Source organism: Grampus griseus, assembly GCF_964374135.1.
Source record: "Grampus griseus genome assembly, chromosome: 20".
In the NCBI taxonomy this organism is placed as follows: Eukaryota; Metazoa; Chordata; class Mammalia; order Artiodactyla; family Delphinidae; genus Grampus; species Grampus griseus.
Window position 1 is genome coordinate 46,117,861 of NC_139014.1, and position 25,776 is coordinate 46,143,636.

The 25,776-nt window shown below is 43.8% G+C and overlaps 1 protein-coding gene across 1 annotated transcript; it reads right to left on the reverse strand.

The window, feature by feature from the left end:
* Positions 1–3,623: 3,623 nt before the first annotated feature.
* On the reverse strand, positions 3,624–25,220 carry CNTROB (centrobin, centriole duplication and spindle assembly protein; the record flags this gene model as incomplete). Its single annotated transcript, XM_082679890.1, has 19 exons — positions 3,624–4,139; positions 4,396–4,468; positions 5,014–5,146; positions 5,297–5,467; positions 5,642–5,705; positions 5,969–6,123; positions 7,028–7,289; positions 7,912–8,074; positions 8,278–8,403; positions 8,980–9,113; positions 19,242–19,376; positions 19,720–19,956; positions 21,334–21,432; positions 21,768–21,884; positions 22,098–22,214; positions 23,107–23,263; positions 23,745–23,826; positions 24,077–24,161; positions 24,948–25,220. 19 exons carry the CDS (start codon positions 25,218–25,220, stop codon positions 4,014–4,016), a joined length of 2,709 nt encoding a protein of 902 aa, XP_082536016.1. The 3' UTR covers positions 3,624–4,013.
* Positions 25,221–25,776: the final 556 nt, after the last annotated feature.

Here is a 25,776-nt window from a genome sequence, read left to right on the forward strand (position 1 = left end):
CACACAAAATGGAATTCAGCCATGAGAAGAAAGGAAATTCTGCCATTTGCAACAACCTGGATGGACGTTGAGGAAATGCTAAGTGAGATAAGTCAGACAAAGACAAATACTGTATGGTATTGGAAATCGGAAAAGCAGAGTAAAATGGTGGTTACCAAGGGGGCGGGGTGGAGGAATGGGAGAGATGTTAAGATAAAACTTGCAACTAGTAGATAAATAAGTCTTGGAGACTAATACACAGTACAGTGATTATATACAACAAAACTGTATTATAAACATTAAACTTGCTAAAAGGTTAGAGCTTAATTGATCCCAACACTACAAGTTATAATTATGTGACCCCATAGAGGGTCACACTATAATGGCAATCATACATGTATCAAACCAACATGTTGTACACCTTAAACTTACACGATGTTGTATGCCAAATATATCCCTATTAAAAAACATTTTTTAATCTAGTATTTTTTTTTAGGTATTTTAGCAGCAAGGTCAGTCAGTTATCTAGATGTACCTTACCGTTAGAAATACAAGGTCAATTTCCCTTACTTTCCAGCAAACCCAGAAATGCGTTAAAAAGTGTTTGTCATAAAGGGATCTAGTTGTATTTTAGAAGGAGAGCCCTTTGAATCATCTAGTCGACCACACTTTTGGAACCAGAACTTTCTATTACCTATCACTACTTCTCCATTACTATATTTTCTCCTTCTAGATATTTGGTCTCCTGGATCTATTATTTGCTTTTTAAATCTTTTGTCTCATAACTTAAAATTTTTTCTCTTTTTTGTAAGTTTGGAGATTTCCTTGTTTTTCTTCTAATTAATATAAATGGTTCCCAGTAGATTCTCTTCTGCTTATTTGTGCTTTTTTTTTCCTTAATCCAAATCTCTTGTTCTCTGACTTTTTTTCCATAGTATATTTTTTTTCTCACAAAGAATAATGGTTAGAATTTAAGTTCTCTCCTTTGCCTTCATTGATTCTGTTTTGTAGGGGCTATTTAGACCAGTTGTGCAGCTTGGACTACTTTACATATGTCCAGTGTGGTTTTTTCCATTATCTGCACAGTCAATACTGATGACCCTGGGTTGTCCCAGCAATTACTTTTCAGTTTCTCTAAATGAGGTCCCACTCTCTATAGAGCAGACTGCAAGTTGTCCACCAAAATCCATTCCCTCCTTCTTTCTTAGTCCTTACACAGCAACGGAGTAATCTATGTATACATGGCAGCCAGCCAGGCTACCTTTCCAAGTCTTTCTTGCAGTCAGATGTGGCCATGTGACCAAGGCCTTACCAACGATATATGAGCAAAATTGACGTGTGGCATTTCCAAGCATGGGTCTTAAGACATTGCACTTGGCTCTTTCCCCTTCTTGCCAGCTGAGAGTCCCACATGGCAATGATCTTGCTTCAGCTGCACACATAACGACAGTGATCTAGGGACAGCAGAGCAGGATGGAAGGCACCTGAGACGGCTCTGGACCACCAGCAGGGAAGTAAATCTTGTACAGAAGCCACTGGGTTGTCTGTTACGGCAGCTTAGCCTTCACCCTCCCATATTCCACCACTAGAACCACCCGCAGCCCTACCCGCAGCAGCTGCAGGAGTTCTCAGGAGACAAGATTCCACAGCACACCCTGTCTGCACCAAGTGAGGCCGGGGCTTAAAGCCTGTACCCACCTTCTCTGCATGTGGGCTTTTATGGAGCTTCCCAAATCTTTCACTTTGTTTCTTCCCCTCTCAGAACATTCCCAAGATGATTATGGAGGAAGAAAGTGGGGGCTGCTTGACTGGGTTTTCTCCTGTTCCCCAGACTCCTTGCTGCTTTTCGGTGAAGAAACAGACTTTTAATGTGGGTACCTTTTTTAAAAAATCAAAGTTGTCTTACTGTAACTAGCTCACAAAATAGTTAAGTCAGCAACTGTGCCCTTTTCTGATTTTGTTCTGGAGAGCTGGGAAATATCCTCCACACCGTCCTTCACGTCAAGAAAAACGTAGGGGCATGTTGACTGAGGGTGGCAGGTTGGAATCCGAAAGATAATGAGGTAAGACTGGGCGTTCATTTTACCAGTTTTTAAAAATTGTATGAAACTGTTTCCTCCCAAAGACGGTAGTATGCCATCAATCACAGAGTTTGGTCAAATAATTCTAGGCACTTGAGACGAAAAATAGAAAAGCAAACGTTTCCATAGGTGGGTAAAGAGACTGGCCTTGAAAAGTCCCCTGAGCTGGTGCAACTCCTGTTTCTTTGCCAGGAGTCCTGAGCAGGACTGATGACAAGCTGTCCCCAGAGCCAGACAGGAGAGCCTGCACACCTGCTGCTCATGTTTTTTTTTTTTTATCTTCTCCTACTTTTCCCTCCGCCAGGAGCTAGAAAGTGACTTTTAGGTGGAAGGAAATACAGTGCTCCCTTGATATCTAGGGTAGGAGGTTGGTTCCAGGACCCCTGCAGATATCAACATCCACAGATCCTCAAGTCCTATATAAAAAACAACGAAGTGTTTGCATATAATCTGTGCATATCCTTCCGTACACTTTATTTTTAAAATATTTATTATTTATTTATTTACTCGGCTGTGCTGGGTCTTAGTTGCGGCACACGGGATCTTCGGTCCTTGTTGTGGCAGGCGGGACCTTTAGTTGCGGCTTGCGAACTCTTACTTGCGGCATGTGGAGTCTAGTTCCCTGACCACGGATCAAACCCGGGCCCCCTGCACTGGAGTGTGGAGTTTTAGCCACTGGACCACCAAGGGAAGTCCCCATCCTCCCGTACACTTTAAATCATCTCTAGATTACTTATAATACCTCATACAATGTAAATACTATGTATCTAGTTATAAAAACAATGTAAATGCTATGTAAATATTAGTTGCTGGTGTGCAGTAAATTCAAGTTTTGCTTTTTGAAACTGTCTGGAATTTTTTTTTCTCAAATATTTTTGATCCACAGGTGGTTGAGTGCACAGATGCAGAACCCGTGGGTATGGAGGGTTGACTATAAGATCTAAACATTTCTTAATATGAAACACCGTGTGAATCTATATCCTGTCAAGTCTATTCTGGAGCTAACCAAATAATTCAGGGCACATAGAAGGATCCCACCCTCCTCACAGAATCTAGTAAACTGTCCCTCAAACACCCACCTAGGACCAGGCCCTAAGAATCACATCTACCATCATCCCCGCCCCGCACTGTGCTCCAGAGCGGGAAAGCTGTGTGTGGGTCCCAAGGTACCATCCTTCAGTTTAATCTAAAGTGTACTACGGGTTTTTCTGCATTTGTACTATGAAGTTGGGGTCTTTCACACTATCGTCATTTTCTTCTCTAATATTGTTTCTCTTTGTTCATTTTGGTGAGTATTAGGATGAAAGTTTTCACAATCATGGCTGTTTTTCCTTGCCAGCACTCTAGTCTTTTATACACGTTTCAAAGCCATAAGAGTGACGATTACAGCCATAACATGTGGCCTGGCTGGAGCAGAATCTGTCCATCAGAAACCTACTAGCGTCATCTGAAAGAATTAAATTATCTGCTCCTTAAACACAAAACTGTCTCCCCCAAAATCAAATTTTTACTGAAACTCTCTATACAATAAATTATTCTTTTATTGAAAGTGTTTTTCTGATTAAGTAATATATACTTGTTTTAGAGCAGCTGGAAAATACAGAAATGTACAAAGAAGAAAATAAGAATCACCCATAATTCCACTACCGACCAGAGCTAATCACTCTGTGGGTTTTACTCTTGCAACACCAGGCTTTAGCTCACTAATGCTTCTGAAACCTAGCCACAGACTGTTTTCGTTCAAAGCACTCGTGTCTTTTTCCACAGAATATAAAATAGAAACATATAAAAAACATACTCAAATAGAACAATGAGGTTTCCTCACACAGTGGTTTCCTATAAATCCTCCATTTTCCAAATTCCTATGAGTCAGAGACTCTAATACAGACTACTGAGATTTATTAAAATAATAATAATAAAAATGAGAGACCAAAGAAGAGAAAGGCCAGGGACTTATCTCCAGATCCCCCCTCGACTCCTCACGCTACCAGGGGCAGGGTGCCCACTCTTCTTCCGAGCTGGAGGTCTTTCAGTCTTAGGGGCTGTAGCGAGGCGGCGAGGCAGAGCCTGGGAGGGGATCTGAGAGTTGAGGGAAAAGAGAAAAAAAAGTCAGTGTCGCGTCCTCTCAACCGCCCCCCTGCCACTGAGGAACGGTATCGTGCGTGGGGTGGGCCAGCGTCAGTCAGCAAAGGGGAAGGGCCACGCTACAGAAAACGGGACCCGGGATCGGAGGGGTTGGGCGACAGAGGACAGAGCCAGCTGGCGGGTGTGTAGAGGGCGAGGGATGAGCCAGTGAGAGCCCCCAGCCCCTCGCCCCCGCCCGACCTTCCCTTACCTCTTTCCGGGGCATGTCACCCAAGCGGGAGTCTGTGTTCCTTCTGGGGGCATTATCCCCTCGGCTGTCAGTCCTGCCATACAAATCAAGGGATGATGATGGGCAGCTGTTCCCCCGACTCTCCCCACACGGGGTGGAAGAACTACTCCCCAATTCTGTCTCTTAAGAATAAGAACAAACAAGACAGACCCGGGGATCAAACAGGAGGAAACATTGGTGGAATCAAATACTGAGTTATACTAGATTGTCACAATCCTAGGACTCTCAGTTCTGAGCTGCAGGGTAAAGAGGAAAAAACTAAGGTAGAAAAACATCTATCTTAGTAGAAGAGATTTTTAGTAGAAGAGATTTTTTTTTTTAAGAAGTGGAAAAATAAGTGATTTTTTTTTTAAGAAGTGAAAAAGAAAACAAAAAACAGACAAACAGAAAAGTAGAGACAAAAGACAGGTGCGGAGGAGTGAGAGCTGGAGGAGACGCCGATCTACATCTCACCCTCACTTCTTCCCCAGAAAAGATGGAAGCTGCTACTCAAAGGACAACGCGCACACTCCACTCTTCCTGCCCACAATCCAGGTTCCATCCACCTAGTCCCTCCACCCTTCCCTCCCAGGCTGGTACCCGCTATGTTCCAGCCTCTTCAGGTAAAGCAGCAGATCCTCGGCAGGCAGTGCCCCCCAGCCCCGAGCTTGGTACAGTCGTAACAGCTGGGACACCTCCATCAGCTGCCTCGAGGGTGCGAGCCCATCTCCACCTGAGAGACACATCAGTAATGGTTGTCATCCTAGGCCCTCCCCCAACCCTATCCCAACTCTCGGAGTCCAGACAGGCCTTCAGTTCCAGGTACCAGCTCCATGCCCGAGACCTACCCTTTTTATCTGCCGGGAAACCATGACCTGATTACCTCTCTCTGGGCAGCCATCGCTGGAACCGCCGCTCTGTGAATGGGCTGAGGGAAGCTCATGGACCCGGAAAAGACCGGACGCCATGGCTAAGGGCACTTTAGTTTTATGGACCGGGGGTGGGAGGCGTGGCGCCTGAGGGGCTTCCTCCCAAGATGGGGCAGTCAGAGGACCTAGCAAAGGAAAGAGATTCAAATCAGGAAATGGGGCAAAATCCAAGGAATGCTGCCACCTTAGCCTTCGTGGGGCTTCGTCACTTCTGCCAGCTCCTAAAGGCCCATGCCTGGTAACCGGATCTCCCACCTCTTCCAGGCCTCGCCCCAACCTTCTTCACGGGTGGTGCTCACCAGACTTAGGGGGCAGCAGGTCGTTGGAGGGGTTCTCATTGCTCTGGGGCGCTGTCTCCAGCAGCTGTGGGGACAAGACAGTAAGGTTCCCTGAGGACCGCTGAAGAAAGAGACCTCAGTGTCTGAGGGAAGCAGCAACTGGGGAAGTAAGAGCTGGGGCTGGTCACCTAAGTTCCAGAAGGAACTACTGCAACTGGGAGAGGCAGAAGCTGGGACGAATTCTTAGTCCTAAAAGGCGTATGAAGTCAGCATCCTAGTCTCCCAGAGTAGAAAGAGAAACTAAGGAGGGAGAGGAGAAAACAAGGTGGGATGGGTGGGCCCTCTTACCTGGTGCAAAAAATGCTTGAGGCCCTGCAGCTGGGAAGGGGGCGGCAGCCCTTGCTTCAGGAAGCCATCCCCGTCGGACCCAGGATCTTCCTCAGGGAATGGCCGCTCTGCCCTGTGATCGGGATGGAAGGTCCCAGCTGCAGAGAAGGCCTCAGCTGTAAAGTGAGACAGGGGCGTGTGCTGTAGGGGGGGGACTTCTCCACAAATCAGCTCACCACAGGGCTGGAAGGAAGGGGCCTATTAAATATAACAGGGGCAGCACAACCAGGAGAAGCTGGTCACGGTGGAAAACAGCCTGGAGAGGGAAGAACTGAAGGCAACTGAGAGTCGGCACAGCTGAATTCTAAGACAGAAGTGTAGCCAGAAGGGGAAAGCTACGGTACTCGGCTGCTGAACAAATAAATACCACCGCAGCACAGAATGGTTTACGATCAATAGACATGTTCCGGCTCATTCTTAATTCTGCCTGGGCTGTCACATTTACACCACACAGAGCACCGTCATCCCCACAAGACACAGCTGACTGAACCAGGCGTGGCCACCACTCAAGGTCAGCCGATCCAAGGGATGGTTACCAACTCATCAGATCGCCTCTCTTTAAACTGGACCTAAGAAACAGAGGCACCAATGTCTCTGTAAGGTTGTCTAGAGTCTTTCTGGAGTCAGTGTCATGGCTGCTCAACTCACGTGCAAACCAAACTTGTGAAAGCAAGAACCTGAGGGAGAGAGAGGGCTGGTCGACCAAGAGGAAGGAGCAGATGCCGGGGGGGCAGAGTCCAGAGCCCACGCGGGCCCCAAGAGACGAGGAACAGCTGCCCAGTTCCTGGCAGCACCCCTGAACCAACTCCAGTTCTCGTTAAGCACAGACACATCACATTTCCATAAGCCTCACTCCCTTTATTTGAACAAACTTGAGTGGATTTCTGCTCCTTGCAATTTATGGTCACTAAGTCATCTGGGAAACGAAATGCTCAAGTCCCAGACAGAAAGGAAGCTAGGTTAAGAGGGAGCCAATCCGTGTGGGTAAGGAGAACGCCAGTGACTCCTGTCCCCAGTCACCTGAGGATGAAGTGAGATCTGGCTTTGGCTCCAGGGGCTGGAAGGAATGCTGGCTCTGGAAAGTGGGGCCCAGCAGGAGGCTAAGATCTGGGGAGGGGCTGCAGAGAACAGGTGGCAGCACCCCAGGCGGCTCTTCCTGTGCTTCCCGGCTCTGCTGCAATACGGGTTTTAGGGCCACGGCCACGGGGGGCACAGTCCAGATGCTCCTCTCCCCCTTCTCCGGTTCCTGTGGCCCAGGGCTGGAGGGGCCGGCAGGAGGAACCTGGGCACAAGAGAGGGTGCGTTTAAAGAGATGAGACATGGCACAGACACTTTTTAATAAGATTACAAATTAGTAGAACGTCCTTAAAAGGAGGTTGGGGAACATTTATCAAATTACTATCAAATTTTAAAATGCTTATTTTTGAACTTACAATTCCATTTTTAGAAATTTTATAGATATACTTGCACAAAGACATATATTAATGATATTTTTTGCAGCACTGTTTGTAGAAGCAAAATATAGGAAACAACTTTAATGTCCACCAATAAGCACTTGGTTAAGTAAAAAGACACAAACTGTGTACAGAAGGCTACTGTTTGGGGGCGGCACTCGAGACACCAGTAACAGCCGCTGCTCCTCGGGGGAGGAACCAGGAGACTGAGGTGCAGGGATGGGATGGAGATTACTTTTCACCGTATATCTTTTTGAACAGTATGGATTTTTTTTTTTTTACCATGTGCATGTCATCATCTATTCCAAAAAAGATTTTAACTAATAATAAACATTTAATAATTAAAAGAAGGAAGTAGGAGATGCCAATGTAGGGGTGAACTATGGACCGCCCTTGGGAGGGAGCTAGATTTCCGAAGAAGGGGTCCAAACACAATTCTGCGCAGCATACCGGGGGACTGGGCGGCAGGGCGGCGGTGCTGAGCAGGTGGCTTGCCTCCTCCCAGTGGGCCTGCAGCATGGCCTGCAGCCGCTCCAGCAGCTCCGCCCGCTGCTCCTGCAGCCGCTGCCTCCCACTCTGCAGCTCCCGCGCTCGCGCCTGCTCCCGGGCCAGTCTGAAGGCAAGACGCGAGAGGCCATGTCGGCCCTTTACAAAAGCAGGGACTCGGAGAATAGGAAGAGCCAGAAGGGAATATGGAACACGTGAAATTGTGAAAGGCGCTGGGGCCAGTGCGGGAGAGGCCAGGGCTACAGAGGAAGTGGCCCTTCACCACTCCCTCTGGGACTGCGGCCTAACAGGGAGACCAGGGGCCGGCACCTGAGCTCATAGTCCTGGGCCACCTGCTGCTGCCTCTCCTCCCGTTCTGCCATTTCCACCTTGAACTGAGCCAACTGAGCGGACAATTCCTGCTGGTGCTGTCCATTTAGCTCCTGCAGCTGCTTCCTGGGAGGACACAGGTGAGAAAAGAGGACTGAATCTTGAGACAGAAGAACTAATCAAATAATAAAAAGCCAGAACGCATGCACGTGAGAGCCAGCCAGCCCAGCCGTGGCACAGGCGCATTCAGGAAAGAGGACAGCTGGTATCTTAGGATGGGTTCCCCAGAAGCAGGGACTGAGATGAGGATTTATGGGAAAGTGGTTCATTTAAGAAGCATTTCTAGAAAAAAACTGATAGGGGACTAGTGCTGAGGTGGGGAGGAGGCGCAATCCCCCAGGGCGGCTCTGGAAATGTTGCAGGTCGAAGCTCACCACTGTGCCCACCAGGGGCAAGGGAGCTGGAAACGTACATTCCTGTGGCCATCAGTTATTGGTTAAGTGCTACTTCCTATGGGGTGAAAATGGAAAATCCCCAAGCACAGCTGGCTCTCCCTGTGAACCTGAAGGCGGCTCTCCCACCGAGAGACTGACAGCAGCCAGTGCGTTGGAAGATGGTAAAGGGATCTGAGAGGGTCTGGACCGGGCCCCGACACCACCTGCTGCGGCTGGGGAGAGGCAGCAGCCAATAAGCTCCACGTACCTGTGATGCTCCCTCAGGGAGGCTGCTTGACGCAGGCTGCTCTCCTGAGCCTGTGCCAGCCTCTCTGTCACACGCTGCTCCAGCTGCACGGCCAGCTCCGACTCCATCTGGATCCGCTGGCTTTCAAACCGGGCCTGGGAGTAAGGGAAGGCAGGGTCATTGTCAGCTCAGTTCTATCTGGGCTTAGAAGAGGATGGAGGATATAAGGTAGACAAAAAAATCCACGTACTAACGTTACCTCATATGCCTAAGAGATAAAGAAACAAGAATTTTGCCACAAGGAGTGAAAGAGGATTCCTTTCCTTATTAAACCATGAGGTGCGCACACCTTATATGTACACAAAAGTAAAAATGACTTTGGACAATAGAAATATCTTTTTTTTGGACAAAAGAAAAGTTAGGTAGAACAATCAAATGTGTTACACGTGTCTGAGGTAACACATGCAATATTCCTGGTGGACCACCTGAAACCCAGGGAGCATTCAAAAAATGTCCATGTTCCCTCTTCCTAAAGCAGAATCATTGTCTCTATCTTCTCACCTCATAATCCTTCTTCAACTCACTGAAATCTGACTTCCACTCATAGTCCTTCATGGCAAAGAACTTAATTTCTAAATCCCACAGTGGTTATTTCTCAGTCTTTATCTTACGTGATCTCACTGCAACACCTGCCGCCTACATCAGTTTTTCCTTCTAAAACCATTTTCCCCTTCACTCCTGTGATACCACCAGCCACGCGATCTCATTCTACCCGACTGCTCTTCAGTCTCAGCTAAAACTGCTCCTCCTCCAAATGCCCATCAAGGCACAATGCTTCCTTGAGTTCTGTCTTCAGTTTTCTTTTTGACCACATGCTACCATTCTGGGTCACTGATGCTTTTACCTGTGTAGAGCAAATGTCTAGCATTTAGGCCATGTTTTTGGCTACCGTTTATATCTTAAAACGCTTTCTAAATCTCTCTCTTTATCCTGGACCTTTCTTCTAAGCTTTAAGCCCATATACCAAGAAACCTACTGTATATGCCTCAAATAGAACACATCCAAAATTGAGTTCATTTGTTTTTCTACCCTCAAACCTTTTCCTATTATATTTCTTGCCTTAGTTAATGGCACCACTCTCCACTGAAACACCCAACCTATTTGAAACCTGGAGTTATTCTTGACTCCTCCCCCATCTTTGCCCCTCCCACTGGTCATTTCATTCTATTCAATACTAACAGCTCTCTAATTTACCCTTCTGCTCACTACTACGTTAATTCAATATTACTTCAAGTCTAACTGATCTCCCTGCCTCTATTCTACCCTCCACCCTCTCTCATTCCGGCCCTAGTGGATCCTCTACTTTGTGCCTGAGTGAATATTCTAAAGCACAAAGACGCTCAATTTGTTTCCTTGTTTGAAATCCTTTAAATGTCCCTACTGTCTAAGGAATAAAGTTCTGGCTGCTGAAACTAGCTTATAGGGCCCTTTATGATCCCACTCATCTATCTCAGCTCTCCCAAATAGGTTCCAATCATACCAAACTCCTAACAGTTACCTAAATTCTTTTTTTTAATTTAAAAAACTTGTGGTAAGAAACGCATAATACAAACTTACCTTCTTAACCATTTTTAAGTGTACAGTTAGGTAGTATTAACTATATTCATGTTGTTGTACAGATCTGTAGAAATGTTTCATCTTGTAAAACTGCAACTCTAGGGCTTCCCTGGTGGCGCAGTGGTTAAGAATACGCCTGCCAATGCAGGGGACTTGAGTTTGAGCCCTGGTCTGGGAAGATCCCACATGCCGCGGAGCAACTAAGCCTGCGCACCACAACTACTAAGCCTGCGCTCTAGAGCCTGCGAGACACAACTACTGAAGCCCACATGCCTAGAGTCCATGCTCCGCAACAAGAGAAGCCACCACAATGAGAAGCCCGTGCACTGCAACGAACAGTAGGACCCGCTAGAGAAAGCCTGTGTGTAGCAACGAAGACCTAACACAGCCAAAAAATAAACAAATAAATAAAAATTAAAAAAAAAACCAACCTGAAACTCTATACTCACTGAACAACAACTCCCCATTTCTCCCTCCCCAGCCCCTAACATCATCACTGTTTCTGTTTCCACGATTTTGACTACTCTAGATGCCTTGTTACCTAAATTCTTTTTTTTAGTTTCACGTGTACAACATAGTGATTCAATATTTTTATACATTATAAAATAATCACTACCCTAAATTTTTTTAATGAAAAAACTTAATATATACTCCATCTGAGCCAGCAATTCCACTTTAAAGAATCTATCCTACAGATGGGGTGCCAAAGATTTATGTACAATGATGTTCACTGCAGCACTATTTTTTTTTTTTTTTTTTTTTTGGCCGCAACGTGTGGCTTGCGGGATCTTAGTTCCCCAACCAGGGATCGAACCCATGCCCCATGCAGTGGAAGCACAGAGTCCTAACCACTGGACCACCAGGGAATTCCCTGCAGCACTATTTTTAATAGTGAAAAAAACTGACATCAGTGTAAATTTCTCATCAAAAGGAAAATGATTAAATAAACTATGATTCATCCATTTATAGCAATATTATATAATTCTTAAAAATAACATCTATACATCTTAATTTAATTCTTAAAAATAACACACAATACATCTATATGTATTGACATGGAAAGATGTCTAAGATATATTATGAGGTAAAAACAACAAGTTGCAGCGAATGCATACACATTTTTTTAAAGCACCAGCCTAGAAACCCATATGAAAAGGTTCTAAAAGGACATAAAGTGATGCGGGAAGGGAAGGCAACCGTTTACTTCTGTAATATTTGAACTTGTATTACAGACAACTTTTACATCTTAAAAATATTTTTTAGAGTTCTCTGGGGAGACTACCTTGAGCCATCCATGTAGAATTGACGACTCCTTTCTCTGTCTTTGATATTTACCTCTGATAAGTTAACTTTGAGAATTTAGACAGAAACTGAGTTTGACTTTAAAACTAGCTGACAAAACAAACAAACAAACATGAAATGAGGAAAAAATAATGAATCTAAAAGATGACAAGAAAGGAGAGGAAAATAAACACTGAATAAGCAGGACAAAATAAGATATAAAGTTAAGACATGGATTCAGCTATGAATAAACTAATTAAATTAAATGAATTTAATGCTCCAGCCAAAAGGCAAATATATAAATGTTGAAAGTAAAAAAGTTAGAAAAATATTTCTCAGGGAAACTCTTATTTTTTTTAAAGACCAATATAGATCTATTAATATTAGGCAAGATTAGACTCTAAGGCAAAAAGCCTTGTAAGAGATAGAGTCATCTCATAAGGATAAAACACTCAATTTACCAGGAAAGATATAGCAATTTAAAAAATTATATGTATCTAATCATAACAGAGCCTCAAAATGTATAAAGCAAAAATTGACAGACTACAGGAGAAACAGACAAATCCACACTCAGTGAGATTTTTAATAGAAAAAAAATAGAAAGGGATATAATGACTTAAACAGCATAGTTAACAAACTAGACACATATACAAATAGACATATAAGACTTCACCAAACAACTATAAAATACATGTTTTTAAGCACACATGAAATATTTAGAAAACTTGACCATATATTAAGGGATAAGTCTCAACAATTTTCAAAGAATTTAAATAATAAAAATAGTATATTCTCTCATGATATCCACAAGAAACTCTCCAATGATGGGGGTGGGGACACGAAAAGAGAGGAAGCGGGGTGGGAAGGGGCAGAGAGAGAGAGAGAGGTGCAGACAGACAACAGACAAATGTAGCAAAATGTCAATTGATGAATCTAAGTGTATTCATTATACTTACTATTCAAGCAACATTTAAGACAGAAATATTTCAACACAAAAAGTTGGGTGGAACATACATAAATAAGTAATTTTTTAAAAGACCATGCTCTCTAATCACAAATATTTAAGCTATAAATCAATAATAAAAAGATAATTAGAAAACCCTATATGTTTGGAAATAACCCAGGAGATCAAAAAGTAATCATATTAATATTATCATATTAATATTAATATAATCATATTAATCAAACAATATTATTCAGGGGACTTCCCTGGTGGCGCAGTGGTTAAGACTCCTCGCTCCCAGTGCAGGGGGCCTGGGTTGGATCCCTGCTCAGGGAAGTAGATTCCACATGCATGCCACAACTAAGGAGCCCGCCTGCCACAACTAAGACCTGGCACAACCAAATAAATAAATATTTTTTTAAAGGAATATTATTCAGAACCAAACAATAAGGCAAATATCACATGGGACAAGTTGTAGGATGCACTTAAGTTAATACTTATGGAGGAACTTAGAAGAAGCAAGCATTCATCTTAAGAAGATTTTTAAAAGAACAACAGAATAAAATCAAAGAAAATATAAGAAATGAAATAAGGTACAGACATTAATAAAATAGAAAAAAAAATCAACAAAGCCAAAAGGTAATTTTCTGAAAATATATTTAATTAAATCATGAGTAAGATGGTTTTAAAAAGAGATGATGACAGAAATGACACAAATGAACAATATCTGGAATGAAAAAGTAGAAAAGATGCCAGGGACATTAAGATAAAATTATGAACAACTGTTAAGTCAATAGATTAGAAAATCTAGACTGAATAGATATATATAGATAAGAGAACACCAAAAATAATTCAAGAAGAACTAGAAAGCCTAAATATTTCTTTCATTTTTTTTAAAGGATTGTTTTTCTTTTTTCTTTTTTTTAATGTGGACCATTCTTAAAGTCTTTATTGAATTTGTTACAATGTTGCTTCTGTTTTATGTTTTGGGCCATGAGGCATGTGGGATCTTAGTGCCCTGACCAGGGATCGAACCCGCACCCCCTGCATTGGAAGGCGAAGTCTTAACCACTGGACCTCCAGGGAAGTCCCCCTAAATATTTCTAGAAGCATTCAAGAAGCAAAATCAAGTCAAACACCAAGTATTCAAGAAATACATATTAAATCCAACCTTACAAACTATTTCAAAGTATAAGAAGAGAGGGAGTAGATCATGTTTCTAGTACTGGCAGATGGTTATTCAGAGTAACTGTTGTGCTGAACAAAAACAAACAAGTTGAATAAGATATTTTTAAAATATATGTATATATATGTATACCTCTTCCTAAAAAGTATCAAAGAGGTAATGAAACAGTATGGAATTACTAGGTCAAAGCAAAGGAAAAATGGGAGCCTAGCCAGGCTAGCAAGCACGGTAGATTAAAAAAAAAAAAAGAAATCTTAAAAATAAATAAATAAACAAACAAATAAATAAAGAGACATGTACACTTTTTTTGACAGGAGGGAGTCCAGACATTTAAGAAAATCTGTTAGATCACAGGCTAATCACAGAGATAATGGAACAGAAATGTCAATTACCACACACAAGAAATACCATTTGCAAAAACCATTTGGAAAAGTCACTATACAAATAGACGACTGCAGCTGTCAAAAGAAATCCCTGAGGAGGGAGAAAATATGATTTCCAGAGTTACTACATTATAATACTCAAAATATACAGCTCTCAACAAAAGATTACAAAACATACCAAAAAAACCCATGAAAATATGACTCATTCAAAGGAAAAAGAGAATATAACAGGAACTCTTCCTGTGGAAGCCCAGACATTGGGATTACTAGTCAAAGACGTAAAATCAACAGTCTTAAATATGCTCAATGAGCTATTTAGACAATAAACTAAAGGAAATCAGAACAAAGTATGAACAAATAGGGGGTGTCAATAAAGAGATTTAAAGAGATTGAAGTTATAAACAGGAACAAGACAGAAATTCTGGAGCTGAAAAGTACAACTGATGATATGAAAAATTCACTAGATACCACTATACATCTACTAGAATGGCCAAAATCCAGAACACTGACATGCCAAATGTTGGTGAGGATGTGGAACAACAGAAACGCTCATTCATTGCTGATGGGAATGCAAAATGGTACACTCACTTTGGAAGACACTATAGTGGTTTCTTACAAAACTAAACACGCCCTTACCATATGACCCAGCAACCACACTCCTTGGTATTTATCCAAAGGAGTTCACACAAAAAACCTGCACATGAATGTTTACAGAAGTTTTACTCATAACTGCCAACACTGGGACTTTCCTGGTGGTCCAGTGACTAAGACTCTGTACTCCCAATGCAGGCGGCCCTGGTTCGATCCCTGCAGGGAAATAGACCCCACATGCTGCAATTCAGAGTTTGCATGCCGCAACTGAAAGATCCCACATGCTGCAACTAAAGATCCCGCAGGTGGCAACGAAGATCCCATGTGCCGCAACTAAAACCTGGCACAGCCAAATAAATAAATAAATAAACACTTTAAAAAAAACCAACAAAACTGCCAACACTTACAAGCAACAAAGATGTGTAGGTGAAAAGATAAACTGACAATGGAATATTATTTACCACTAAAAAGAAGTGAGCTATCAAACCATGAAAAGACATGGAAAAAAATCATATCACTAAGTGAAAGAAGCCAACCTGAAAAGGCTACATACTATATGATTCCAACTATATTACATTCCAGAAAAGGCAAAAAACTATGGAGAAAGTAAAAAGATCAGTGGTTGTCAGGGGTTAAAGGGAGGAAGCGATGAACAGTGAAACTAAGTATGTTACTATAAAGGTGGATATATGTCATTATAAATTTGTCCAAACTCATATAATGTACAACAGCAAGAGTGAACCTTAATGTAAACTATGGACTCTAGGTGATAATGATGTGTCAACTGTAACAAACGTACTACTCTGGTAGGAGATGCTGCTAATAGGGGAAGCTGTGGGGGGCTGCAGTTAGGAAGTATATGGGAAATCTCTGTACCTTCCACTCAGTTTTGCTGTGAACCTGAAACTGCTCTAAAAAATAAAATCTATTTTAACTTTTTTTAAAATTAATTAATTAATTTATTTATGGCTGTGTTGGGTCTTCGTTTCTGTGCGAGGGCTTTCTCTAGTTGTGGCAAGCAGCGGTCACTCTTCATTGCAGCGCGTGGGCCTCTCACTATCGCGGCCTCTCTTGTTGTGGAGCACAGGCTCCAGACGCGCAGGCTCAGTAACTGTGGCTCACGGGCCCAGTTGCTCTGCGGCATGTGGGATCTTCCCAGACCAGGGCGCAAACCCGCGTCCCCTGCATCGGCAGGCAGACTCCCAACCACAGCGCCACCAGGGAAGCCCTAAAATCTATTTTAAAAAAATCACTACAGGGGCTCAATGGCAGATGTCAGCAGGCAGAAGAAAGGATCAATGAACTTGAAGATAAGCAACTGAAATTATCCCGTCAGATGAGCAGAAAGAAAAAAAAATGAAGAAAAATGAATAAAACCTGGGGACCTGTGGGACATCATCAAACATACCAACATATGCATTAGGGAAGTCAAGAGAAAGAGAGAAAAAATATCTGAAGAAATAATGGCCAAAAGCTTCCCAAATTTGATAAAATTCATAAATCTACACATCCCAGAAACTCAACAATCTCTAAGCAGGATAAACTCAAAGAGATCCACACTGACACATTATTGTCACACTATCAAAAGCCAAAGAGGGAATCTTGAAAGCAACAAGAGAGAAGCAATTTGTCACTTACCAGGAAGCCTCAATAAGATTAATAGCTGATTTCTCCTAAGAAATCATGGAGGCCAGAAGGTAGTGGAATGACATGTTTTTTTGTTTTTGTTTTTTGGGTTTTTAAAATTTATTTATTTTATTTATTTTTGGCTCCGTTGGGTCTTCGTTGCTGCGCACGGGCTTTCTCTAGTTGTGGCGAGTGGGGGTTACTCTTTGTTGCCGTGCAGGGGCTTCTCATTGCGGTGGCTTCTCTTGTTGCGGAGCATGGGCTCTAGACACATGGGCTTCAGTAGTTGGGGCATGTGGGCTCAGTAGTTGTGGCTCACAGGCTCTAGAGCACAGGCTCAGTAGTTGTGACGCACGGGCTTAGTTGGTCCGCAGCATGTGCGATCTTCCCGAACTAGGGCTCGGACCCGTGTCCTCTGCATTGGCAGGCAGATTCTTAACCACTGCGCCACCAGGGAAGTCCCAACATGTTTTAAAGAAAAACGACTGTCAACTAAGAATTCTATATGAGGAGGGTGAGGGGAATGTGAGGAAAATCCTTCAACAATGAAGGAGAAATTAAAACATTCCCTGATGGATAAAAGCTAAGGGTGATCATTACTAGTGGACCTGACCTACAAGAAATTCTAAAGGGAGTCCTTCAGGCTGAAATGAAATGAAATTAGACAGTAACTTGAAGCCATATGAAGAAATAAAGCCATATGAAGCAACTGATAAAGGTTGCTACATAGGCAAATATAAACCTATATTATTGTACTTTTGGTTTGTAACTCCTTTTTTCCAATATGATTTAAAAGGCAAAGGCATAAAACAATAATTACAAATCTGTAACAATAACAATATGAAGGGGGAGGGACAGAGACGCATAGGAACAGAGTATACGCTACTGAAACTAAAGTAGGTATTATCCAAACTAGGTTATTATTACTTTAAGATGTTAATTGTAATCCCAAGGTAACCATTCAGAAAATAACTTTAAAAATGTACAGAAAAGGAAAGAGGAAAAGATAACAGTATACTACAAAAATATCAACAAACTATCAAAAAAAAAAAAAAAGGCAGTAATGGAGGAACTGAGGAACAAAAACATTTAAGACATAAAAAACCAAACAGCTAAATGGCAGAAGTCCTTCCTTATCAATAATTACTTTAAATGTAAATGGATTAAATGTTCCAATTAATAGGCAGGAATTGACATAATGGATTAAAAAAAAACATGATGCACCTATACATTGTCCACCAGAGACTCACTTTACAAAGACACAAAAAGGTTGAAAGTAAAAGGATGAAAAAAGATAGTCCATGCAAATAGTAAACAAAAAATGGGGTGGGGGCTATATTAATATCAGACAAAATAGATTTTAAGCAAAAAGGTTATATTAAGAAGATATAGCAGTTATAAATATATGTGCACCTAATAGAGCCCCAAAATATATGAAGAAAAAAAATGACAGAATTGAAGGGAGAAAACAGACAGTTCTACAACCACAGCTGGAGACTTCAATACCCCACTTTCAATAATCGATGGAACAATAACAAAATGGAGGACATGAACAAAACTAAAGCCAGGCGCTACTCTGGGATTTAACAGTAAATAGACAAAAATCATTGCCCTCATGCACCTTACAGAAAATAAACAAGATACACTATGGGGGAGGTGGAGTGGGGAAATGGGTGAAATTGGTGAAGGGGATAGAGAGGTACAAACCTCCACCTATAAAATAAATAAGTCACAGGGATATAATAATGCACAGCATAGGGAATATTCAATGATATTGTAATAACTTTGAATGGTGATAAATGGTAACTGGACTTATCATGGTAATCACTTTGTAACATATGTAAAAATATCAAATCACTGTGTTGTACACCTGAAACTAATATAATATTGTAAGTCAACTATACTTCAATTTAAAAAAATTAAATACTAAGTAAAATAAATAAAAAGGTATATTATGTAGTATAGCAGGAGAAAAATTAAACGGGGAAGGGAAAAGGGATTGTCAGAGGTTGCAGATTTTACTCAGTGTGGTTGGGGAAGAACTCACTAGGTAAGATGACGTCTGAGTAAAGAGTAGTTCTCCTTACTCTAAATTCTTATTTATCATACTCCTTCGAAAATGTGTGTGCTAGACAAACTCCCCATCTATCTGGTGAGCTCCTTGTTGGCCGGGGCTATTGTGTTAGGACTATCCCAGCACAGAGCTTACATAGAAGGACCATTCGATAGGTTTACTGAATGCCCACATAGACACGCACAGCTAGCATCAGTTCAGGGGGTACAGCAGCGTATAAGTCGCTACTGAAGTTTTTACTAACGTCTTCACCCTTGGTCCTCCATGATAAATTAGTTTCCATGTGGTCAGCCCTCCAACTCAATGGGCCAGGTGAAAAGTAAAAGTGTGTTCTCTCAAACACTGGCCTCACTAACCCAGAAACTGGGTGTCTCCTTAAGTCAACCATTATAATAAGGAAAAAAGTATCTCAGAAACTCATTAATGTGCCCTTAGCACACATTTTATGGATAAAAACAGAGGCCCATAAAGGTCAAAATTCTAGTTAGAAATGGGAGTGTTTGCCTGACTCCTGAAAGTCACTCTGCCTCAGACCTACGTCTTCTCACCAGGAACTCTCCTCAAGAACCTCTGCCTCCTGACCTGCACCAGGCTCATCTCCAGCTGCAAGGCGTCTCTCTCTCTCCGAGCCGTGTCCAGCTCTCCTTCCAACCGCTGCACCTCAGACTGCACCAATGCCAGCTGCTGCTGGGCCTCCCGGGCTGCCTGGGCCTCCCTCTGGGTGTTCCCAAAAGAAAGAGAAATCAAACTTAAGTTTGTACCTCATTGCCTGTCTCCCGGTTACCTCTATTCCCCAAATCATCCTCCCGTACCCTAAAAACCAAGCTTCCTCTCTCCTCATATGTGACCTATTTCCTCATCTCTGTTGAATCTCACTCTTCGACCTTCCATGTATTTGATGCCCCCACCCCTTCCTGCAGGCCCTACACTCTCAATCTTCTCTCCCACATATAGTTCTTCCCTCTCCATCCCAGTCCACTACATCGTGTTTTCTGACATCCATCTCATTCAATTATTTTGTCCTTCATCTGTTCCCCCATTCCCCAAGTGCCACTTTTACCTTCTCCCTTTCCAACTGAGCCTGGCTCTCCTCCTGCAGTGCCTGGTAGCATTCCTTAAGCTGATGCTCCTTCTGGGCCCAGGTCTGCCGTTCTTCTTCTAGGGCCACCTGAAGTGTCTCCAACTGTTGATGCTCACTGAGTTGCCCAGCCCGAGCCGCATCCCGTTCTTCCTGCAGGGCCCGGCACCGCTGCTGTTCCAGCTCCAAGCTCAGGGTCAGAGCTTGCCTTTCCTCTTCCTATAGCCCCAGGAGAAAACCAAGATCCTTAGCATGCCCTCAAGAGACCAGCAAACTGCCCCCTTACCCCCATACAATGTGCCTGCTGAGAATTATATCCGTTAAAATACCATAGTTAACAAGCCCACAAGATTATATGGTAAATAAGAGCTTCTGTTCCAGAGTTAGGTAGATTTGCGTTCAAATCTCAGTTTGAATCCCAGCTCTGCACTTACTTTGTGTTCTGAGGCACACATCCTTATCTGTAAAGTGGGCATATTACAGTCTACCTTGTGAGGATTAAAGTTAAAAGCGTATGTAAAGAATTTAGCACAGTGTCTGGCATGTAGTAAGTACTCAATATACAATAGCTATCACCATCGTCATCAAAAGAAATTCCACAAAGACTAGAAAATCCAGCCTACAATCATGTACTAGCCAACCAGAAGCCACCATCAGCGCTCTTGGATGTAGCCTGTTAGGAATATAAGTACCAGCATGCATGTAGCAAGCATGTGTCATGCATGCAAGAAATTCTAAACCTGGCTACTAACTCATATGGGTAATCTTATCATTTCAGCAATTAAAAACTTGAGTAAGTCTCATCCCGTACCTTTTCTGGTCTGCCATAGACCAGGGTTCTCAAACCTGGCTGAACGAAATCACCTAGGAAATTTCTGAAAATATTTAGGCTCCCCAACCCCTCATATATCAAAACCTCTGGGAAAGGGTCAGAAATCTGTATTTAAAAATAATTATCCAGGGCTTCCCTGGTGGCGCAATGGCTGAGAGTCCGCCTGCCCATGCAGGGTACACGGGTTCGTGCCCCGGTCTGGGAAGATCCCACATGCCGTGGAGTGGCTGGGCCCGTGAGCCATGGCCGCTGAGCCTGCGCGTCCGGAGCCTGCACTCCGCAACGGGAGAGGCCACAACAGTAAGATGCCCGCGTACCGCAAAAAAAACACAAAAAACAAAAAAACAAAACAAAACAAACAAAAAAAATTATCCAAATGATTTTAATGAGGATACAATTTGCTGAGTCTCCAACACTTACTTGGTGGCAGAGCTTACTTTCTGTAGAGTATCTAGCAGAACTAGTGTTTTTGTTTTTTTAAAAAATCTTCTTTTATGTATGTATTTATTTATCTATTTGGCCATGCCACCGAGGCATGTGGGATCTTAGTTCCCTGAGGAGGGATTGAACCTGTGCTCCCTGCAGTGGAAGCACAGAGTCTCAACCATTAGACCGCCAGGGAAGCCCCCAGAACTTGTGTTTTAAAGAACACACTTTGCCCTGGTGCAACTCAAATTATGAATTCCCACAATCCATCAAAAGCCCGTAACCCTCTAGAAGTAATTAACAGCCTCTACTGGAATTAACCCAGGAAGCATTCTCACCAGTGTCTCTCTTTCCCGTTGCTGCAGTCTGGCACCTTCCTGCTCACGATTCAGGGCCTCCATGGCCTCAGAAAGGCTTTGTTCCAGGCGGGTTACTGTCTTTCAAGGAGAGAGGAACACAGGACGGAGGAACTGAGGGGAATCCCTGTACTTCGAAAATCATTAACAACGTAAACTCTAAAAGCAAGAGTTAACTAAATGATTTGGGGGCCAGAGAGAAGACCACATGGCGTGAGGAAAGCTGAGAAGACATCAACCATGCAAGTTTGACAGCAGAAACACTGAAGGGAGAGGAAGCGAGGAGAACTGTCAGGCCTGCTATGGCAAGATTGAGGTCAATCTGTCAGGAACCCTGACTCCAGGGCTGTTTCTACCCTCTCCCATCCAGCCGTCGCTGACCTACGTTCTAAAGCCCCATGACCCAGGTTGCACACCTCCTGCTGCTTGCTTCTAGTGAGTTCAGCTGCCTGGCGCTCCTCCTGGAGTCCCCGAAGCACCTCTGTCCGCTCAGCTTCATGACGGTTCCAGCCCTCCACCACGCGGGCCAGGGTCTCAGGAAAGTCAGATAGAATTTCAAATAATTTTTTTGCCCTCTTTCTGCGCACAGGAGCAGGGTCAACAGCCACCTTCTCCCAGTGGTCAGTTAACCTACCACTTACCCCAGCTCCTAACATGAACAAAGAAATGTTGGTTGGTCTTCCCCTATTCACTATTCCTTGGTGCCCCCCATGGAGAGACCCACCCGCATTCCGCTACCCTGGCACCTTGTCCAGTTGTTCAATCATGATGTCTTTCTTGCGGTCGGCAGTCACGGCCACAGCTAACTGTTGCTGAAGCTCTAGCACGCGGGTCTGCAGGCTCTGAATATGGCGCTCACAATGCTGGGAAGAAGGATGAGGAGTCTGGATGTTGCCATCCTTAGTTTGACCAAAGCTCCAAACTTTCCAGCTCCTCTACAGGGGAAATGGGCTGGAGACAGGGAGCCTGGGTCCCCAAAACAGAACAGGTTTGGGGAAGGAGAATCAGCAATGCTGGAGCCTAAGACCTCCAACACCTTCCTCTACCACCTCAGGAAGCAGGGGCTTAGTTTCCAGCCTCTTCCCTTTTCCAGATCTCCTGGGAAAAATTTCCATGAACCTTTTGGCAGGGGTGCAGCAGCCCATGCTGCAAAGAGTGAGAAGTTACTCCTGCCCTAAGAAGCATATTGGACACAACGATTCAACATGGCAAGGATAAAGGGGAAAGCCTTTCATTCATGGCCAGGCAGTTTAAAATGGAGGAAGAGAAGGTTCCAAAAATGACAACACAACCAATAATTCTGACTCTTCCTCTGCCTTGTCCCTCTCTCTGCCCCCTTCAATAGGCTGAGGCTCACAGAAACAAAGCTCATTATATCGCTGGTAGCTTTGCACAAGCCAACAAAGTTTGTTGTTCATTCACCAAACATGCACAGGGTATTTCTATGTGTTCGGTATGTTCTAGGCTTTAGGAAGAAAGTGCTGAACAAGATAAGGCATGACCTGCATGGAGCTTAGGTTTTAGAGGGGGAACACAAACGAGATATATCAGACTTTGATAAACTACATGAAGGAAATAACAGAATGATCTGAGGGAATAATACCTGGAGGCGAGGTGTGCCATTCTAGCTAGGACGGTCAAAGAAGGCCTGCTTTCCAGCAGAGCCATTTGAGCAAAGTCCCAGCCTGCAGGCCCTTAACCTTCAGCCCCTTTTCTAATCTTTGCTGCTGTCAAAAGGAAGCCTTTATATCTCACCTTGCGACGGGTATGTTCTGAATCCAGTGCATCTCTCAGCCCCTGAAAATCCGGGGGATTGAGTGGGGGCCCTGACCGAAGGCTGGTGTAGCGCGGAAACAACTCCTCCAGGGCTTGGGCTGAGCTAGATGGAGATAAGTCGCGCAGGGGCCGGGTGCTGAGCAAATCAGGTAGAGAATATTAGGGTTGGGAAAGCTTTTGAGATCCACTAGTCCAACTGTGACATTTTACAAATGAGGAAACTGAAACTCAGGGCAGGAGACTTGCCCAAAGTTACAAAGCTAGGTAGATAAGAGATAGAGCCATAGATAGCACGCAGGTTCTGTGATTCACTCTATAGTGCTCCTTCATCTATTCCACACTCCCTGCAGTACAAGTTTCAGCAGAAACAAACTAGCTCTTCTGCAGGAAGAAGGACTAGAAGTTGGGAGAGAGCCAGGTACTAAGCAGCAGATGCCCACGTTCCCAAAGGAGGAAAGGGGATAGAAGAAAGGAGAGAAAGGATGAAAACTGAAAGCTAAGTGACAAGCATCTTAGGTCCTTAAGAGATACAAAAGCAGTAAAGGGAGAACTAAACACTAGAACACTTGGCTTTCCAAGAAAGGAAGTCAGCTAGGAGAACCCCAAGGAAAACTCACTTAAGTAAGGTGGCCGTGCTGTCACTGTCAAAGGAGTCCTCTTCCCGTCTCTCTGAGCCGGCACCTGGAGTAGCGGACTCCTCTGTGGGCAGCCAGAGAGACCCACAGCCAGGGTCAGGTAAGGACAGGAACAGGGACCACTTGAAGAAGAGGTCCTTCCTTTCTACTTCACCCACTCCTCCTGCCCTCTCCCAAAGAACGGGAACCTTTCCTCCAGAAATCTCTTATCTCCGAGGTCTAGGTCGCCTCCCCCCACACACCCTGCTTCCTTTCTCCACTTTTTCCCACCCCTTAAATCTAGGTTCTCCTTTACAGGGAAGGGGTTTACTCACGATAGGCCGTATCTCGTGAGGTTTGGAGCATGCTCTGGAGTTGACCCCGAACACTTTCCATCTCAAAGATATGCTTGGAACCATCCTATAAAAAGCAACATGGAAATCAGATGCAATAATCCATGATCTACCTACTGTCAGGGCAGACGGCATCCAGTAGCCCCTAAGGCCCAAGAATTTTTACTTTCACACCTGGGAAAACAAGAAAAATAGGACTGACCTAGTAAGAAACTCAAATGTCTACAGAAGCCAGAGAGGTAATGTAAATGAATTAATTGGGCACCTTAAGACAAGAGTAGTGAGGATTCTTGCCAACTAGAGAGCAAACATCCTGTCTAAAGACTCTGTAGTCCATGGCTATCAGTTTTTCAAACTCTGGGCGGCCTAACCAGTCTGCAGATTGGTTATGATACTTGCTCTATCTGACACTATCTACAACATGTATAATTGATTAAACTGTGTTTTAATGATTTACATGCCAAATTTTGAACCATATGATCAAAATAGTTTTGAGCTGGAAGGATCTCAGCACATTTTCCTTAAGTCCCTAGTTCCCTCTTGGGATGAAGAAACGTTATCCTCACTCCCAGCACCCATGTCCCAGTTAAAGCACAGCAACCTATCCCACATGTGTCTCTGAAGGAAAAAAAAAAAAAAAAAGAGCTAGTAGTTTCACAACTTTCCAAATTATGGTGGCCCAGGCCACTCTCTCCCTCATAAACATTTGTTCCCAGGAACAAGCATGACTGACTGTGTAGTTAAAAGGAATTTGGAATCCAACAATAGGAGTTCAAGTCTCAGTAAAGCTATTTTTTTTTTTACCACCCCCGATCCCAAGACCCTAGAGGTTTCCAAGACACGCCTCCCTCACCTTCTTCTTCAAGTTGTTCTCCAATCCAACCGACAAGTTGTGACTCAGTTCTTGGGCCAAGCCATCTAACACCTCATGAGGAGGTGGGAAGGTGGTGGGCAAAAACAGATGGGCTCGGGCTGTGCTCTCTGCCTGACGACTGAGGTGCAAAGAAGTATACAGCTGGGAGGTCACCTCAGAGGATGCTTGGTTCAGCCCAGGGGCTTCTGAAGAATCACTCAGGAGATCCTTGGCCCGGAGAGGTGAACTGGGGCTGGTAGCTGATGTTGCCATGAGTACAGGGAAGAGACAACTGGAGACAGCAGAGCTGGGAACTCCTGGTTCTGCTTTAGGAGAGCACAGGGGGAAAGTACCCCGAGAAGGAAGATTTGGGAGAAAGGAGGAAGACTCCAAGTGAAGGATTCTTGTTGAATGAGGGCATGGAGGCTTTCTGGTTAGAGGAAAGGTTTCCAACGGTTCCAGAGGCCATGCGAGAGGGCAAAAGGATTTCTTTCCACAGCTCCTGGTAACAGTGGAAAAGGAGGGTGCAGCAAGGAGAGGGTGGGGACAGAAGACCTGCTGCAGTTCCTCTGGAGCGCTGAAAGCTGCAGATCAACTTCTGGCACAGGCTATCACTGGTCAACTGAGCTCTTAAGTTTTCACACCCAGAACGTGCAAACTGAAACGGACCCAAATCCAATAGAGGCCTAATTTCCGTCCAGCTGCCTTATTTGCCCCTCAACTGGCTGTGGTCTCAGAGGGGCAGGAACCTCATGCTCCCCACCTCCCCTCTCCTCCCACTGCACTCGTTCTACCCAGGGTCAACTCTCTAGTATATCCCCTCCGATCT